The 20185-nt window shown below is 36.2% G+C and overlaps 1 protein-coding gene across 3 annotated transcripts in view; it reads right to left on the bottom strand.

Moving 5' to 3' along the window:
• LOC126825376 (homeodomain-interacting protein kinase 2) overlaps nt 1-20185 on the bottom strand; it is a 157181-nt gene that overhangs the window by 15227 nt on the left and 121769 nt on the right. For 2 of the 3 annotated variants that reach the window (XM_050554976.2, XM_050554978.2), the window contains 5 exons: nt 15350-15538; nt 14706-14809; nt 11682-11948; nt 3716-3804; nt 2960-3590 (listed from right to left, as the gene is read on the bottom strand). In XM_050554976.2, the coding sequence (XP_050410933.1) occupies nt 2960-3590; nt 3716-3804; nt 11682-11948; nt 14706-14809; nt 15350-15538 (1280 nt within the window). The remainder of the gene's footprint in view (nt 1-2959; nt 3591-3715; nt 3805-11681; nt 11949-14705; nt 14810-15349; nt 15539-20185) is intronic. The other variant, XM_050554977.2, reaches the window with a different exon arrangement.

A 20185-nucleotide genomic window follows, 5' to 3' on the forward strand; every position in this document is an offset into this window, starting at 1 on the left:
GCTGACAGAGAAGTCGATCATTGAATCCCCAATTTTTGTATTCTTTTCTGTTATTTTCCGTAGTTTTTTACAGGTTCCAACTAACATAGCTTCAGTTTTTTCATCATTTAATTTTAGGCAGTTGTTTGTCATCCAGGACTTAATGGACTGCGAACATGCTGCTGTCGATTTAAGGATTCTTTTATTTGAGTGTGGATGAAAACGTCAATTAGCTGTGTATCATCGGCGTAGGAATAATGTTGGATACAATTATGTTGGTCAGTAGTTATACCAAGGTGATTCAAAAGAATTTTATGATCAACGGTATCAAAAGCTGCTGATAGGTCAAGTAAGATTAAAGAAGCTGTTTTACCATCATCAACAGCACATCGCAGATCATTTACTACTCTAAGAAGTGTAGTTTCTGTGCTGTGGTTGGGTCGATATGCAGACTGAAACTTGTCAAGGAGATCATGTGTTGAAAGGAAGGAACGCAATTTAATATTAACTGCTTTCTCCACAATTTTCGATAAAAAGGACAAGTTTGAGACTGGACGATAGTTTTTGAGTACGTTAGGATCCAGTGATTCATTTTTAAGTAGTGGCTTTACAATAGCTTGTTTCAGTATGTCCTGAAATACTCCGGTTGTCAGACTAGCATTTAAAAGTGACGTTATTATGGTAATTAAAACATCCAAGTATTCGAGCAGAAGTCTGGTTGGAATTGGGTCTAAAGAACATGTGGTTTTCTTTGAAAATTTTGCTTGATTTCAAATGTACAAGCAAAACTAGGATTCTGAAGAAATTCAAGGGGCAATAGTGATTATATCGTCATGTGGACGTATATTATCGTCGCCCCTGTCCGTCAGTCCATCCACAATTACAATTGTTTGTGGACACTCTACAGGTCACAATTCTTATCCGATTTTGACGAAACTTGAAATATAGGTTTATCCTCTAAAGAACTCGGTGATTTCGATATTGGCATGTATTTGACCGAAATTTCATGGATTATGGCCCCTGATTGTATGAAAGAAAGGTTGCCAGGCAACAAAACATACGCCCACAGCAGCTAAATTGTACGGACAGTCAACAAGTGTTGTCACATATTTTTACTTTTTTCGGTAATGAAACATTTATAATACACTAAAACTTTTTCAAAGTGATCAAGGGCCATAACTTTGGCAGTAATTAATCGAAAATCTTTGAAAATCAATAGGATTCTTCGTCTCATGACCTCAAACACTGTGTATAACTTTAAAGTCAATTAGATATTAACTTTGGCCTCTAGAAAGTCCACAAGACTTTTTGAATTGATCAAGGGCCATAACTCTGGCAGTAATTATCGAAAATCACTGAAGATCAATAGGCTTCTTCTTCATATGACCTTAAACACTGTGTATTAATTTAAAGTCAATCAAATATTAACTTTGACCCCTAGAGTGTCCACAAGATTTTTTGAAGTGATCAAGGGCCATAACTCTAGCAGTAATTATCGGAAATCGCTGAATCAATAGGCTTCTTCGTCTCATGACCTTAAACACTGTGCATAAATTTAAAGTCAATCGGATATTAACTTTGGCTTCTAGAGCGTCCACAAGATTTTTCAAAGTGATCAAGGGCCATAACTCTGGCAGTAATTATCGTAAATTGCTGGAAAATCAATTGGCTTTTTCGCCTCATGACCTTAGGCACTGTGTATAAATTTAAAGTCAATCGGATATTAACTTTGGCCTCCAGAGCGTCCACAAGATTTTTTGAAGTGATCAAGGGCCATAACTCTGGCAGTAATTATCGGAAATCACTGAAAATCAATAGGATTCTTCATCTCATGACCTTAAACACTGTGTATAATTTAAAGTCAATCGAATATTAACTTTAGCCTCTAGAGCGACCACAAGATTTTTTGAAATGATCAAGGGCCATAACTCTGGCAGTAATTATCGAAAACTGCTGAAAATGAATAGACTTCTTCGTCTCATGACCTTAAACACTGTGTATAAATTTAAAGTCAATATCAAAAATCGCTGAAAATGAATAGACTTCTTCTCATGACCTTCAACACTGTGTATAATCGGATATTAACTTAAGCCTCTAGAGCATCCACAAGATTTTTCAAAGTGATCAAGGGCCATAACTCTGGCAGTAATTATCAAAATTCACGGAAAATGAATAGGTTTCTTCGCCTAATGACCTTAAACACTGTGTATAAATTAAAAGTCTGGCCTCTAGAGCGTCCACAAGATGTTTTGAAGTGATCAAGGGCCATAACTCTGGCAGTAATTATTGGAAATCGCAGAGAATCAATAGACTTCTTCGTCTCATGGCCTTAAACAATTTTCTTCTAATTTTGATGAAACTTGAAATGGAAGTTTATAACCCTAAGATCTCAGTTCCTTTCAATATTCGCGCATATCGGATTGAAACTTCCTGAATTATGGCCCCTGAAAAATCGTGTTTTTAGCTAGAGGTCCCGCTAGAGGTCACAATTTTTATCCGATAAAAAAAAGGTTTGGATATATCACCTTTACACCCTAAGAATGGGTGAATTCGTATTTCGTAAAAATCAGACCAAAACTGATAGACAAAATGGCCGCCCCTCCTACTCAAATAGCGTAAGAGTATGGTATATCAAGGTTATGGATTCGCCAGAGGTGACAATTTTGTTCTGATTTTGATGAAACTTGAAATGTAAGTATATAACCCAAAGATCTTGGTTCCTTTCGATATTTGCGCATATCGGATTGTAAATTCCTGAATTATGGCCCCTGATTGTACGAGAAATCGCTTTTTGTTTAGCTTGTTCTCTATCCATCTCTTGCAAAATGTGGGCGTATCCTGCCTGGCACCTGCTGGTCTTCATGGCAATCCCTGTTTAATCATATCAATCCAATAATATCTACTAATAGTGAAAAATAAATAAGCAGATAATGAAGTTCATTGATTTTAAATGCTCATAAAAAAAAAAGTGACTACATACCTATGAACATCAACCTGTGAAGCTGGATTGAGTAAAACGGGTTGACCTAGTTGTACACTAGCTTGTACGGGGGACAGCTGATTAACACCAGCCTGTCGCGGGTAAAAATTGAGGTTATTTGGTCGAGAACGTTGACTGGAGCTTGGGGCTAGATGACTAGAGCTAGACGGAAAAGCATTCTTATTGCTCGGATGATTTTGCACGGATCGAACTGTAGGTGAAACATATGCTAGTTTACCCTGAGCTGCGGCGGCTGAAACCTCAATCTCCAAAGGAAATCGTATTTCTTGTTTAGGTGTTCGTGCCCTGGATGCTTCTCCAAGTGACCAGTTTTCCTGCTTTGGAATGTTTGCCATGTAAGGGGATACTTTGGCTTGCTCCCGCATCTTACGGGAGGAGTCTGAAAAATAGGGTGGAGCGAAAGCGGTGGACGTCGACACTTGTTGGCTTGATGATGCCATCCGGTTTCCATAGATACAGTTCCTTTCGGAACTAACGGAAAGATCTTCATGCTTTATTGGAGTATACACAATCTTCTTTTTCCTAGAAGCCAAACTGTTTTCTTCTATATCAGAATCGTGGCCATCGGTTACCGTAACACAACTTATGTTTCTGGGATTGTGAGTGATGCCTGTAATACAAAGTAGGATCAAATCAAATTTCAAGTGAGGACTTATTTCACAAGTATTATCCTCTGATTAAATTCTAACGGGTTGCTGTCATATTAAAATAATAAAAGTAAGGGTAATATATTACCGAAAGGCTGTGTAGCTGACTGAGACAATGTAATATCACTACGGCTATGAACCATTCCATGTGTTGATCGTTCCCCATTTGTTCTTCCACTGAAAATATAAAATAACAGTACTAATGAACTTATATTATATTTAACTACGTTCTGTTTGTGAATTTTCATCTTAAATTTGTGTTAAGCCAGACTTCACAATTCTATCAGCTCTTATCTAGGATCTCTTATTTTGAAGTTGCACTAGGGATTTGGTATCGTTTAGAACGGGGGTTTTAGCGCTGGAAAGTATGCATATAGTTTACTTTCAAAACATCGTTCGATAATTGATCAAAATTGTTTAAGAATTACAAAAGTGGTTTAATTAGTACTCTGGCTTAGTTTAATGGTAACAGGTTTAGTTTCTCCGAGAGGCGTTTATAAATTGACGACCCGTTCACTTATTTACGGCATTTATTTATTAGACGAGCAGTTCAGTTTCCCGAGATACGTTGAAAAATCAACACACGGTTTACTTATCTACGGCCTTTACTTATTAGATGATCCGTTGACTTTCCCGAGATACGTTGAAAAATCAACACACGATTGATTTATCTACGGCGTTGAACTATTAGATAAACCTTTTATCAACCCAAGTAGGGTTGGGCGATATACCGTTTTTTTGGTATATCGTGATAAAATCCTCGGCGATTTTATCATATCGGACTGATTTAAAAATATCGAAAAACCGGTATATCGTGATAACCAAAATTATCACGATATGATAATTATCATGTCCCAAAATTTATGACAATATGCTATATCATACGAATTCGAAATTGCAATGCGAGAGGTCATGATTGATGCAAGACTCGTTATCGAGGAACAGGTGTTTGGCAAGGTCAAGGTTGGACAGTAACATATTTCTCAGGGTATAAGTCGATACTTTCTGCGAAAGTCGGGCCTGATCATCTTATAGTCTGCATTGACTTATATATCGATGAAGGTAAAAAAAAAGATAGGTTGCCAGGCAATGAAACATACGCCCACAGCAGCTAAATCGTCTGTGCAGTCAACAAGAGTTGTCGCATATTCTTACTTTTTTCGGTAATGAAACATTTATAATACACTAAAATCTGATTAAGAGCAACAACTCATGAAGTAATTATCAGAAAACCATTAGAATTTGTTTGGTTTTTATAAAGTTCTGCCCCATGCTTACGTTTCGTATACAAAACTTTCAATATCATGGATTTGTTCAAGTCATAAAGATTCATTGAAAATCAATATACTTGTTCGTCTCAAGATCTTAAACTCTGTGTATCAATCTTAAGTCAATCGGATGATAACTTTAGCCTTTAGAGCGGAAATCGTTGAAAATCAAGGACCATAACTCTGGCAGTAATTATCGGAAATCGCTGAAAACCAATAGGCTTCTTCGTTTCATGACCTTAAACACTGTGTATAAATTTAAAGTCAATCGAATATTAACTTTGGCCTCTAGAGCATCGACAAGATTTTTTGAAGTGATCAAGGGCCATAACTCTGGCAGTAATTATCAGAAATCGCTGAAAATCAATAGGATTCTTCGTCTCATAACCTCAAACACAGTGTATAAATTTAAAGTAAATTGGTTGGATATTAACTTTAGCCTCTAGAGCATCCACAAGATTTTTTGAAGTGATCAAGGGTCATAACTCTGGAAGTAATTATCAGAAATTGTTGAAAATCTATAGGTTTCTCTGTCTCATGACCTTAAACACTGTGTATAAATTTTAAGGTCGATTGGATATCAACTTTGGCCTCTAGAGCGTCCACAAGATTTTTCAAAGTGATCAAGGGCCATAACTCTGGCAGTAATTATTGGAAATCGCTGAAAATCAAAAGGTTTCTTCGTCTCAAGACCTTAAACACTGTGTATAAATTTAAAGTCAATCAGATATTAAATTTAGCCTCTAGTGCTTGTGGACGCCGGACGGACGGGGGCGACGACAATATACGACCAAATTTCAATGTGGGCGTATAAAAATCGGTAAATCACGTCCCAGGTAATTATACAACTGGAAATCGGTAAATCACGTTCCAGGTAATATATCTTTTTTAAATCACAAATGAATTAACTAGTCTTCCATCTGTACACGTGGTCATAAGTCAAGCTTACAATGGAAGTGCGATAATCCCGCGAGACTGTACATTAGACTGGCGCCAAAAAACGTCACTGTCAATCTCCATAGACAAGCTGTCGTTCATTTTCAGACAGCGTAATTACTTGATTGGGGGCTTCTGTGCAATTTGCTTAGTTGATTATTGGGTACAGATGTTAAATTTTGGTACTGATTCAAAATCAACATTCCCGAAAAAGAAAACGGTTTATAAATAAAACAGAACATATATTTAGCTATGATAATCTAATAACAAAAACCAATTGTATGTATTTATATGTATGTACACTAAATACTAACCAGCGGCTGCCAGGCAGGATACGCCCACATTTTCGAGAGATGGATAGAGAACAAGCTAAAAAGAAAGTGATTTCTCCTACAATCAGGGGCCATAATTCCGGAAGTTACGGTCCAAAGGAAACGAGATCTTTGGATTATAAACTTACATTTCAAGTTTCAACAAAATCGGATAAAAATTGTGACCTCTATAGTAACGTGATTTTTTCAAAGAAACAGGGGCCATAATCCATAAAGTTTCGATCCGATACATGCCAATATCGAAAGCAGCCGAGATCATTTGGAGATAAACCTATATTTCAAGTTTCGTCAAAATCGGATAAGAATTGTGACCTGTAGAGTGTCCACAAACAAATTGTGGACGGACGGACAGGGGCGACGTCAATATACGTCCACATGAAAATGTGGGCGTATAAAAACAATCACAAATAACAGCATGAATACTAAAAACACAACACTGGAAAACAATCACTGGTTTATAAATAAAGAAATAGCAGCATGCACCAAAAGAAATCAAAATTGGAAAACAATCAACGGATTTATATATAATTTAATAACAAAAAGCAAATTGTATGTATTGATAATGTAAATGAACCATTTAAATCATATGCCACAGTCTGTTAAAATTGTTAATAAAAATCTGTATCTTTAAAAATCTTCCGCTCAATCAAAATTCAGAGCCAAGCCAAACTAAGCCAGAGTTATTTTAGTATTCAAAATAAATGCAACTTTTATGTTATGAAAGTAGTCTTTTAACTACGATTATCATATTAAGTGTGAAATAGCTTTATTTAACGCCCACTTCTAACGAAGTGATATCGCAGACAATTATCATATTAGTCACTTATCTCCTCTTAATCTATATTCCCATACACATTAATTACAGAAAAGGCCTGTGTATACACGGTATTATGAGCTATTCACCTTTTGGTCAGCTGATTGTTATTCGGAATATAGGATGGAGTCATAAATGAACGTTATTACAGTATAGATTAATTTATTGAATGGTCGAATGCTATTGTTTTATTAATTCACACCTGGGGTCAAGTGCCTGGGTGCCATATGAAACCATGTTTTTGAATATACATGGTTTAATTCTTTGATTGGTCGAATGCTATTGTTTTATTAATTCTCACCTGTCTGGTTGCCATACAAAATCATGCCTTTGAATGTACGGTTGAGTCATAAATATCCCTTTTTTATTAACATTAATTATTTGATTGGTTGAATGCTATTGTTTTATCAATTCCCACCTGTAGTTACCAGCCGGGTGCGGGTCAGTTCATCCCACAACCATTTCACCTGGGACTGTTTCAAGTTTCAAGTTTTTATTACCCTTGAGTCCCAGACTCATTGGGAAAAACAAAAATATTTACAAAATATTTACAAAACAAAAAGATAGGTTGGCAGGCAACAAAACATACGCCCACAGCAGCTAAATATTTACAAAACAAAAAGATAGGTTGGCAGGCAACAAAACATACGCCCACAGCAGCTAAATAGTCCGAGCAGTCGACAAGGGTTGTCACATATTTATTATTTTGTAGGTAATTAGGGGAATTTAATAGACAATTTCATACAGATGACATTATAATTTTCGTTGTTTGAAGGTTCACAAAGTTCTAAAAACTAAAACAAGGGCCGTAACTCTGGAAGCAATCTACAGAAATTGTTCAAATTCGACAGGTTTTTTTCGTTTTACTAATTCAAATAATGCATATAAATTTCATACAGATCAGATGATAACTTTTGTTGTTCAAAAGTTCACAAAGTTCAACAAAGTAAATCACGGGCCATAACTCTAGACGTAATTGACGGAAATTGCTGACATTCAATAGGCTTGTTCGTCTTCATTTCACTAATTTAGGTGATAACTGAAACTCAATAGGCGTGTTCGTTTTACTAATTTAAATGATACATATAAATTTCATACAGATCGGATAACTTTTGTCGTTAGAGCATTTACAAGGTACAACAAAGTGAAACAAGGGCCATAACTCACGGCGTAATTAACGGAAATTGCTGAAATTCAATAGGCTTCTTGATTTCACTAATTTAAATGAGGCATATCAATTTCAAACAGATCGGATGATAACTGTTGTCATTAGAGCGTTCACAACATTCAACAAAGTGAAACAAGGGCCATAACTCTAGATGTAAATAACGGAAATTGCTGAAATTCAAAAGGCTTCTTTGTTTTACTAATTTAAATGATGCATATGAATTTCATACAGATCGGTTGATAACTTTTGTCGTTAGAGCGTTCACAAGGTGCAACAAAGTGAAACAAGGGCCATAACTCCAGAAGAAATTAATGGAAATTGCTGAAATTCAATAGGCTTCTTCATTTCACTAATTTCACGTCTGTATTTTCTGTCTATTGGTTTAGTCAAATAATATTGTAAGCCAAATGTATTCACAATATGCTTATAAATGATACATTTACTTTATATACTATTCAAAAAAAGTAGGGGATATTTGATTTTGGGGGCATAATACTAAAATATGCAAATGACTACGAAAAAAGTCACTATAGAACCTAACAGAAGAAACATTTCCAGTTACATGTGACGCCCAAACGCACCAATAGCTACCGCATGGAATGCAGGTGATGCTTGGGATCATCATGGGGGTCCAACCCAAGATTTGCACGACTCTGACTTTGAATGTTACAGTCATTGTGGCATTGAATTCCAGGGTGGAAACATCAGTTTAATTGTTTTAGTGACCAGAAAACAAATTTTGATATGCGTCGGCTTTCCCAAAATGAAAGGTTACGTGCCCTTGGCATGCTACAGATCGGCACAACACGGGCGGTTGTGGCGCGGACGATGAATGTTTCTCAGTCTGTCATAAGCAGGCTATGGTCCAGATACCGTGATACACAATCTGTACAGGACAGACCACGCTCAGGTCGACCAAGGGCGACAACTCAAGCCCAGGATCGATTTATCCGTACCTTGGCCTTGAGAAATCGTGTCATCACAGCAAATCAGATCAGCGCTCGTCTTCAAACAGACACTGGTGTGAGAGTGAGTGGCCAGACGATTCGGAATCGACTGCATAGGGGTCACCTTCGCGCCCGACGTCCTCGCGTGATCCCTTGTTTGAGAGATCATCACATTCAGGCAAGACGTCGTTGGTGTAGGGATCGTCAACACTGGGATAATCGACGCTGGAGCAATGTGATGTTTTCAGATGAGTCAAGGTTCACTGTTGATTTTTTGGACAGACGTAGGAGGGTGTGGCGTCGTCGAAACGAGCGCTTCCAAGACGTTAACGTCATCAGACATGATCGATTTGGGGGTGGTTCTGTTATGGTGTGGGGAGGCATCACTGTTGCTGGAAGAACGGCTTTACATGTTGTTGCAGGGCGTGTTACAGGCCAGTACTACCGGGACAACATCTTGGCAGTCCATGTTGTGCCGTTCGCACGACGTCATGGCCGCCGTTTCATCTTCCAGGATGACAACGCAAGATGTCACAGGGCCAGGATCGTTACAGGTTACCTCCAACAACAGAACATCACCACATTACCTTGGCCAGCACTGAGTCCCGACCTCTCCCCCATTGAGCATGTCTGGGACATGCTTGGACAGAGGTTACGTCAACGTCAACAACGTCCTGCCAATGTCCAAGAACTTGCTGCTGCGTTGCAACAGGAATGGGGCAATCTGGACCAAAATGACCTTAGACGTCTCATTAGGAGTATGCCACGTCGGATCAATGCTTGTTTGGCAAACAGAGGAGGATTTACCCGTTACTGACTTGGTTGTGATGCCAATTTTAAAAAGTACCTTCTTAACATTCAGGACCCACGGGTCATTATTTATTAACATATTAGAGTAGCAAGAATTAAGTAAGACATTAGTAGAAGAACATATTTTAATCCAGTATTTAAATATTCGTAATTTTCTCGTAATGCTTAAAGAAAAACGTCAAAGTTCATAATAGATCATGTGGGAATTTGTGGTTGTTCTTGTATCTAAGATTTTCCTAAGGTACCTTAAATGTATTTGTTCTATATCATGTCCCGAATGAAAACCCCATACAAAGCTTAGTTACAATATTAAAATAGTTTTCATAACAAACTTTTGAGACTGAGAAGAGAGCTTTTAGACCCTGTTCAGCAATGTGTTTTTGTATAATTAGATATTTACCATCAAATTTTTTTTTATCGGGCTGTTTCATCGCCCTTGTTATTATAATTAACTGAATTGTACTTATCGTTAAATAAACTGTTAAACATTTACTTATTGTTACATCAACAATAATGTATGGAATAAATAAGTTTTACTCATCAATTTTTGTCGATTACCGATCACGGCCAGGATTAGTTCACCGCTGTATATTCGTATTGTTTGTTAATTGGCGTTATGATTTTAGTTCTTAGGTCAGTTCACCGATGTTTTTGTAATAAAGTATACTCGTATTGTTTGTTAGTTTATGATGTCTAACATCATTTATTTTCTTTATAAAAAAAGGTATTTTATAATTACATATTGACAGCTTAATCACTCGCCAAAATACATCATGGACTCTACGTATTACCCAATAATCAACTAAATTGTACAGGGGCCCCCAATCAAGTGATTACGCTGTCTGAAAATGGGCGACAGCTTGTCAATAGAGATTGACAGTGTCTTTTTATGGCGTCAGTCTAATGTACAGTCTCGCGAGATTATCGCACTTCCATTGTAAGCTTGACTTATGACCACGTGTACATATGGAAGACTAGTTAATTCATTTGTGATTTAAAAAAGATACATTACCTGGGATGTGATTTACCGATTTCCAATTGTATAATTACCTGGGACGTCATTTACCGATTTTTGATTTATTTGTCAATGGTGGAATACTAAGTTTATAGGATAATGGATAATATATAATACTACGACCACCGTAAGGTGATCATCTATGGGTGTGCATTTTTTTTTATATTCCCCTTTTTTATTCACACTTCATATGTAAATAATCGTAATCAAAATTAACCGATCGGATAAACGGCTCGCTGCAAATTAAAAGGTTCATCTAATTTTTCAACGCCGTAGATAATTAATCGTGTGTTGATTTTTCAATGAATCTCGGGAAAGTAAACGGCTTGTCTAATAAGTAAAGGCCGTAGATAAATAAACCGTGTGTTGATTTTTCAACGTATCTCGGGAAAGCAGACGGCTCGTCTAATAAGTAAATGTCGTAGATTAGCGAACGGGTCGGCCATTTTTAAACGCCTCTCGAAGAAACTAAACCTGTTACCATTAAACTAAGCCATAGTACTAACTAACCCATTTATGTAATTCTTTAACGATTTTTATCAATTATCGAACGATGTTTTGAAAGTAAACTCTATGCATACTTTCCAGCGCTAAAAAATGAGTTCTAACCAATACCAAATCCCTAGTGTTGCCAGTATAACAATAAACCTGTTGCATCAATATACTGATTAATACAATCCTTTACCTTCAAAGAAGTAAAGAAATAGTTTTAGTTGAGAGGACTGAAATGACTATAACCTGTAGGATTAATAAGATGTACAAACCTTCTGACTCGATGATGTCGCCTGCGATTTCCATCTCCGTCATCTTCACTATCAGAACTAATTGTAATAACGCTATTAGCCGGACTAGGTGAATCACGTATCACAATAGTTTGACGCTGATCTGGGGGAACATGTGATCTTAAAGCTGACCAATCAGAGATGTGTAACATCTCATCTCGTGTCTGATGGTCAACTTGTGGTGGTGTGCTTTCTTTGACCCGTTTCTTTACAGGTGACAGTTGTGTGGACGTCACTTCCTTGTTATTTCTATACAAAAATAAACATCAATGTAATATAATATGCAAGTCTTTTGTAAATAGAAATATAAACATTTTCTCACATTCCTGTGTACAAACTGGGTAATTAGATGACATATTTGGACTAAAAACATATTCAAACTTATTAATCTATCAAAAATTAATCTATCTCAAAAGATAGGTTGCCAGGCAACGAAACAAACGCCCATAGCAGCTATATTGTCCGGGCAGTCAACAAGAGTTGTCACATATTTTTACTTTTTCCGGTAATGAAACATTTATAATACATTAAAATCTGATTAAGACTAAGAGTAACAACTCATTAAGTAATTATCAGAAAACTATTAGAATTTGTTGGGTTTTTATAAAGTTTGGCCCCATGCTAACGTTTAGTATACGAAACTTTTAACATCATGGATTTAGCTGTTCAAGTCATAAAGATTCATTGAAAATCAATATACTTGTTCGTCTCAAGACCTTAAACTCTGTGTATCAATCTGAAGTCAATCGGATGATAACTTTAGCCTCTAGAGCGTCACAAGATTTTTCAAAGTGATCAAGGGCCATAACTTTAGTAGTAATTATCCAAACTCGTTGAAAATCAACATGATTCTTCATCTCATGGCCTCAAACACTGTGTATAAATTTAAAGTCAATCGGATATTAACTTTGGCCTCTAGAGCGTCCACAAGATTTTTCAAAGTGATCAAGGACCATAACTCTGGCAGTAATTATCGGAAATCATTGAAAATCAATAGGATTCTTCGTCTCATGACCTTTAACACTGTGTATAAATTTAAAGTCAATCGGATATTAACTTTGGCCTCTAGAGCATCCACAAGATTTTTCAAAGTGATCAAGGGCCAAAACTCTGGCAGTAATTATTGGAAATTGCTAAAAATCAATAGGCTTCTTCATCTCATGACCTTAAACAATGTGTATGAATTTAAAGTCAGTCGGATATTAACTTTGGCCTCTAGAGCGTCCACAAAATTTTTTGAAGTGATCAAGGGCTGTAACTCTGGCAGTAATTATCGGAAATCGCTGAAAATCAATAGGCTTCTTCGTCTCACGACCTTAAACACTGTGTCTAAATTTAAAGTCAATAGGATATTAACTTTAGCCTCTAGAGTGTCCAAAAGCAATTGTGGACGCCGGACCGACGGACGGATGGAGAGACGGGGGCGACGACAATATACAACCTAAAGTTTCAACGTTTACTTGTAAAAAATCATGGAATAAATATTATATATCTGTACACGATAAAATTTAATGTTAAATCAAAAATAGCGGCTGCCAGGCAGGAACACCCGCATTTTGCAAGAGATGGATAGAGAACAAGCTAAACAAAAAGTGATTTTTCGAACAATCATGGGCCATAACTCAGGAAGTTATGATCCACAATCTTATACCATAATATTTATACTATTTGCATACGTGGGTTCACGAATTTCAAACTCAACCATCATTAGAGTGTAACGGTGATATACTAAAACGTTTTTTTAAATCGAATAAAAATTGTGACCTCTAGAGGGACCACAATCGTACAATCAGGGGACATAATTCAGGAAGTTATGATCCGATATGCGCAAATATAGAAAGCAAACAAGATCTTTGGATTATAAACATGCATTTCAAGTTTCATCAAAATCAGAACAAAATTGTGACCTCTAGTGAGGGTCCACAACCTTGACATACCAGATGTTTACACTATTTGCGTAGGAGGGCGGCCATTTTGTCTGGCAGTTTTCGTCCAATTTTCACAAAATTCGAATTCAACCAACATTATGGTGTAACGGTGATATATTCAAACAGTTTTTCAAATCAGATAATAATTGTGACCTCTAGAGGGACCACAAGCTTAAAACGCGATTTTTCGTACAATCAGGGGCCATAATTCAGGAAGTTACGATCTGATATGCGCAAATATCAAGAGCAACCAAGATCTTTGCGTTATAGACATCCATTTCAAGTTTCATCAAAATCGGATCAAAATTGTGACCTCTACAGGGTCCACAATCTTGATATACCATATTTTTACACTATTCGCGTACAAGTGGCAGCCATTATGTCTGTCAGTTTTGGTCCGATTTTCACGAAATTCGAAGTCAGCCTTCATTACAGTGTAATGGTGATATAATCAAACTTTTTTTTTTAAATTGAATAAAAACTGTGACCTCTAGAGGGACAACAAGCTAAAGCACGATTTTTCGTACAATCAAGGGCCTTAATTCAAGAAGTTATGATCCGATATGCGCAAATATCGAAAGGAACCAAGACCTTTGGATTATAAATATGTATGTCAAGTTTCACCAAAATCGGTTTAAAATTGTGACCTCTATAGGGTCCACAAGCTAAAAACGTGATTTTTTGTACAATCAGGGGCCATAATCCATGAAGTTTCGATCCGATACATGCCAATATCAAAAGCAACCAAGATCTTTTGGAGATAAACCTATATTTCAAGTTTCGTCAAAATCGGATAAGAACTGTGACCTGTCGAGTGTCCACAAACAAATTGTGGACAGAAGTTCGGACGGACGTTCAGACGGAGAAGGGTGACGACACGTCCACATGAAAATGTGGGCGTATAAAAAGAGTGTTACTGTTATTAGCATTATAGTTCGGAGGAAGCGGACGTAAAATACAACTAACTAACAACAATATTAGCATTATTATACTCAAGTAACTATACAGTAACCAATAAAAATATATACTCATAACTATTCTATTTATATAAAGTGATATATATTGAATTTAAAGTTACCTTTGTTTTGTTTGTCGTTTACTACTAGTTTGAGCTGATTGTCGTGAGGACAGACCATAGTTTGAAGGCACCATTCCAATATTCCAGGCTTGTGTAGAGGAATTCTGTACGAGAAATCAAAGAAACAACTATCAAGTTAAAATCGCCAAACTCGATTGTTCATTTTTCAGATAATATTATATCTAAATTTTCAGTTTCATCCATGCTAAAATTACGTGGTAATTAAAAAAAACAAAATGTCAATGGTAAATTATCTCCTGGCTTTGGTTGCCTTGGAATAAGGGAGGCCGATCAAAAGAATGTACTCAACACTTATAGGTGATGCTTTCTTATCTATATTGTCCATATGTATTATAAGCTCCATGGTTAAATGTAGCAGAAATTTCCAATTCATCATATCTTTCTAAATACGGAATTAAACCATTTTTAGACTCGTATTCATTTAAGACATTACGACTTTTACAATATTTTAGTTTGCCATCAGCAGCTTTAAAAATATTTATTAGCCTCCCCAATATACTTTACTCAGGCCATCTACCAATTACCACACTTTATAAAAGACAATTATCAATTAAACATATATAAATGAACACATGTAGACAAATAATATGGTAACAACACTGGGTGAAAAGGTATAAACTTACAAGAGGTAAGACTGAGGGTTGGTCAAATGCTGTGTCCCCTACCATAATAGATTGTCTCCATGATTCACCAGCTGTCAGAGTATCAGGTAGTACCTGTTGTACACTGCGCTGGGTACTGATGCCTGGTAATTGTGGCCATGAACCCATCAATACTTGACGACTAGCTGGCCAGGAATTAATTGGGGGATTCTGTAATATTAAAATCTATTGTGTAATAATATTACAACCATAAAAATCTTGCCAACTAGCATAAAATTACAAGATACGTACAAAATGTTATTAAAACTACCAAACAAATCCTGATACAACAGATTATAAACAGTACAAAATAGTGACAATTTTGTCTGCATTTTAATTATGCAGTTATTTCTAAACAGAAAATATCTGTGACAACTGACAAGAGAAGTTGTGTCGAGCAATGACAAAAATATTTTCAGAAAAGACAAATTAATAAACTACAAAAAAAACTTCTCTATATGTAAGTATTTTTGGACTAGTAAAGAACATAAACCAGTGGTTGCCAGGTAAGATACGCCCACATTTTGTAAGAGATGGATAGAGAATAAGGTAAAAACAAAAGCAAGTTATGGTCTGAAATGCGCAAATATCAAAAGGGACTGAGATCTTTGGGATATGAAGATATATTTTAAGTTTCATCAAAATCTGATAAAAATTGTGATGTCTCTAGAGTGTCCACAACCTTCGTATTACAGTAGAATCTGTATGAGCAGCCACTCCTATTCAGCGACATCTCCTTGTAAGCGGTCACGATAAATTCCCCCCGTAAAAATTTTGTTGTTTCATCTCTTTTTTCAACGGTCACTCCTGTAATGCGGCCACTAATCCCGTGAGTAGTAGTTAATTAACTGGACCCCCACTGATCAGGTAAAAAGAAATGTAAAAATAACAATCAACCTGGGATTATCTATTAATTAATCTTTTGTTTTATTAAACAACTAACCTGATCATTGTTTTCACGCGTAACAACACATTATTTGATACAGATTGAATAAAATAAAAGTACCGCGTTTTGTCACGATCATCTAGTATCTTTATCGTTAAACAGACGTTTTAGCGCCTCCTATAATATTACATACAGAGTTACACCCCCTGTAAATAGGAGATAAAATTAGCGATGTTTTTTTGTTCATGTGCTTTTTTGATAAAATAAAATTAATTCATCGATTTTCTTCACAAAAATGGATAAATATTATCAAATGCATCACAATGGTAGACAGTAGTATCGAAGGTTGGTACAAAATAACAAGTTTACAGTGAATTAAAAGCAGATTATTTAATCCCTGTACTAGGATTAAAAATAAAATTGCATTTAAAAAGTTATAAGTTGAATTCTTTCATCAATTCTTTCCATGTAGTTTCAAGTGGATCTTCTTCCTGGATTGGTGAAGCTTCTGTAATTTCATTGAGAAATGCAGGGGTAACTCTATCAAGATCTAAATTCAGTAGATCAATGTCTGGTGTGGAAAAAAGATTGGTTTGATCCGAGTTAGTAGTAGATAGTGTTGGCCGACGGCGGGCCTCAAAAGGTGGGACCCAGGTGGTGGGTGGTACCGGAATGCAGCTCGGGGGTAGATAAAATGTTATCTTCTTTTTCTTAGTGGAAGTGCTTTTCTTGGGCTTCTCTGTTTTCTTTTTCTTCAAAAATTTAGCTTGAAGATACTCTTCTTTTTCATCTCTGCTGTCTAGATGATGGATGTTTTTACGATGTTTGTATAGATTATGTCTTCTGGAAAAAGTTGTCTCACAGAGACTACATCGGGAGGTGGCATCCATCTTGTCTAATAATTTGAAATATGTTTGAAAAGAATGATTAAGCTTGTTTGTTGAGTCCACCAGGGCTGGTTGTTGCTAGCAACAATTTGTACCAAAAGGATTAAATCAGAATAAAACCCTTCCACAAACTCCTGATTCTCCAAATCGCTTCCAAATCCGTTGGGAAGCAGCGCATCAAAACTTTGGCAAAGAACTTACCTTCATACTATTAGTTTACTGGAATAATCATAAACTTAAAATCCAGAAAGAATTAGAAGAAGTCACCAAAGAAATCTGCAAGTAGACGCCAGTGAAGAAAATAAGGAACTCCTCTTTTCCATAATATCCAACGCAATAGAAGATTTCAAAAGAAGACCGAAAAATGCCAAGAAAATTCCAGAAAATAAGTCTGAATGAAACAGAATTAAACCAGTTAATTGTTATCCCACTTTCAAAGACTCATCTAGAAGCTTTATCTTTAGGCCTTAATCTTATACATACACCGTCCACAACAACGGACTGCAAAATTTTCGAAAGAACCCAGGGCTAGAAATTCGTCATTTTTTGCGAGAATCTAAGAGGATTCTCATATATGGCATCTGTGTGAATCCTCCGAATCTTAATTAATAATACTGTCTAAAAAACAAAATTGTGTTTATTGTGTTAATCTAAAACATCAAAATACAAGAACAATGATAAAAATAGAACAATCATATGGATTTTTTGGTAAACACTTAAATAGTGTCAAAAGTGATATCCAGAAAATGCCTTAGTCAAAATAAGTTGATATGGTACCATGGCATTTCTTCATAGCACAATTCGTAGTCTTTTGTCCATCACGTAACTAGTCACGTAACTTGCAAAAGTTTTTATTCATTCGTCGATAATAGACAAACGGCACAATGATCACGTGACAACCACAATTGAAATTGCTATAAAATAAAATTTGTACAACTATGATATAGCTTCAATAATATTTTAAAAATTAAGCCTGTCAGCATGTGTATAAACGCTATTTAGATCTGGTTTATTGACCTAATTCCAACCGATGGCGATATGTCACGTGTCATAGGAATTCAACATTTGAGATTCTATTGGGAAAATACCCACTGTTTCTCTTTCTGTGTATTCGGTGTTCTACCAGGGGATTATATTCAATGAAGATTTAAATTTACCTAACAACTGGTCAAGGAATCCATCAATTTATGATCCAGTTATTATTCTTATATCTACCTGTACCTGGAATTCACAGGGACGGAGCTTAGAAGACGTGCAATTTGCAGACCATGCCGTGATAGTCTTTATTCGCCATGTGGAGTATAAAATTTTTACTGAACCTTTTAATTTTTTTACCGGATTGTCAAAATCACCGTTAAATGTGCTAACTGCTTGGATTAAGAACCATATATGGGGTATGACTGTTGTTGTCCGACAAGCAAGTTGATTGACTTTTTTTTATTAACAAGTAATAATTACCCTGTTGTAATTTAGCCTAAAGTAGATTGATTTATGATACCATATATTGATGGATTCATTGTTTTACCAATGGCTAGATTAAATGTCAGTCGGCTAAAGCCGACAAAATACAGCCGATACTGACCGACATTCAATAGTCGGGACTCGACAATTCTCCGAGATTTCTTTTTTTTTTTTTAGAAAATTTTTACGCGAATCCTTGTAGATTTGCAACGTAAGCTCTTGCGAGAATCCTTGCGCGAATCAGATTTGGAGATTTGCGTGAATTTCTAGCCCTGGAACCATCCGACTTAATCATTTCCATAGAAATAATCTCAGCAGCCCGAATTATGCACCTCATCCGTTTGCCAAACCTACCGGATGGACCCCACCGCCAACCAGATGCCAACCGCTAGAAGAATTTATTCACATCACCCAACATAATATCAGAGAAATCACACCAAGAAGATTACACACAAATTGCTACACTCAAGCCGTGAGAGAATTAGGAAAAAATATGGATATTATTATCAGAAAAGCAGACAAGGGTGGCAAGATTGTCATCCTTAATAAAACTGATTACATTAAAGAAGGACTGTGCCAACTCAACAATTCCAAATTCTACAAAAGTCTAAAGTCTAACTTTAAAAATTAATGAAGAAATAACTAGATTCCTCAACTATACATGTAAAAACAAACTATTAGATCCGGACACCATAAAGTACCTCAAAACCAAATACCCCAAAACTCCGGTGTTCTACAAGCTACCAAAGATTCATAAGCCTAACAATCCTGGACGACCGATCGTATCAGCGGTCAATTCACCTACGGAAAAACTTTCTCAATTTTTGGATTACCATCTTAAAGAAGAAGTTAAAAAAGCCAACTCTTTTATCCAAGACACCACTGATTTTCTACGGAAGATACGAAACATTCCGAAAAAATATGCGATAAAACTTTTCTGTGCATGGCAGATGTCACCAGTCTCTACACATCGATACCGCACAACTTAGCCATGACTACTTGCAAAAAAGCCTTACAAAACCGAGAAGATAAAACAGTTCACTCTTGGATTCTACTTAGATTCCTGAATTTTATCTTAAAGAAAAATTGTTTCATTTTCAACAACCAATATTACCTACAAAACCAAGGAATAAGTATGGGAACTAAAGCCGCCCCCAGTATAGCCTGCATTTTTATAACTGACCTAGAAGAATCATTTTTAGAAAACACTACCAAAAAAACCCTTAGTCTGGTACAGATATATAGATGATATTTTTTTCCTGTGGCCCTCTAATGAACAGGGTCTGTTAGACTTCATAGAGGAGTTCAACAACATCCTACCGTCAATCAAACTCACCCTTGGGTACGACCTAAAACAGATTAACTTCTTACTCTTAGATGTTACTATATACAAAGATATCCACAACCAACTTCAAACCAAAGTCTATTCTAAACCTACAGGCAGCTTCATGTACCTCCACTACCTAAGCTGCCATCCATTACATCAGAAACGTAATCTACCTTACAGCCTAGCTCTACGAATTTGATGATTTCCAGTAACACTACCAATAGAGAATTATCCTTAAGACACTGTCGGATACAGTT

The sequence above is a fragment of the Patella vulgata genome, chromosome 6, assembly GCF_932274485.2.
Source record: "Patella vulgata chromosome 6, xgPatVulg1.2, whole genome shotgun sequence".
Taxonomy (NCBI): domain Eukaryota; kingdom Metazoa; phylum Mollusca; class Gastropoda; family Patellidae; genus Patella; species Patella vulgata.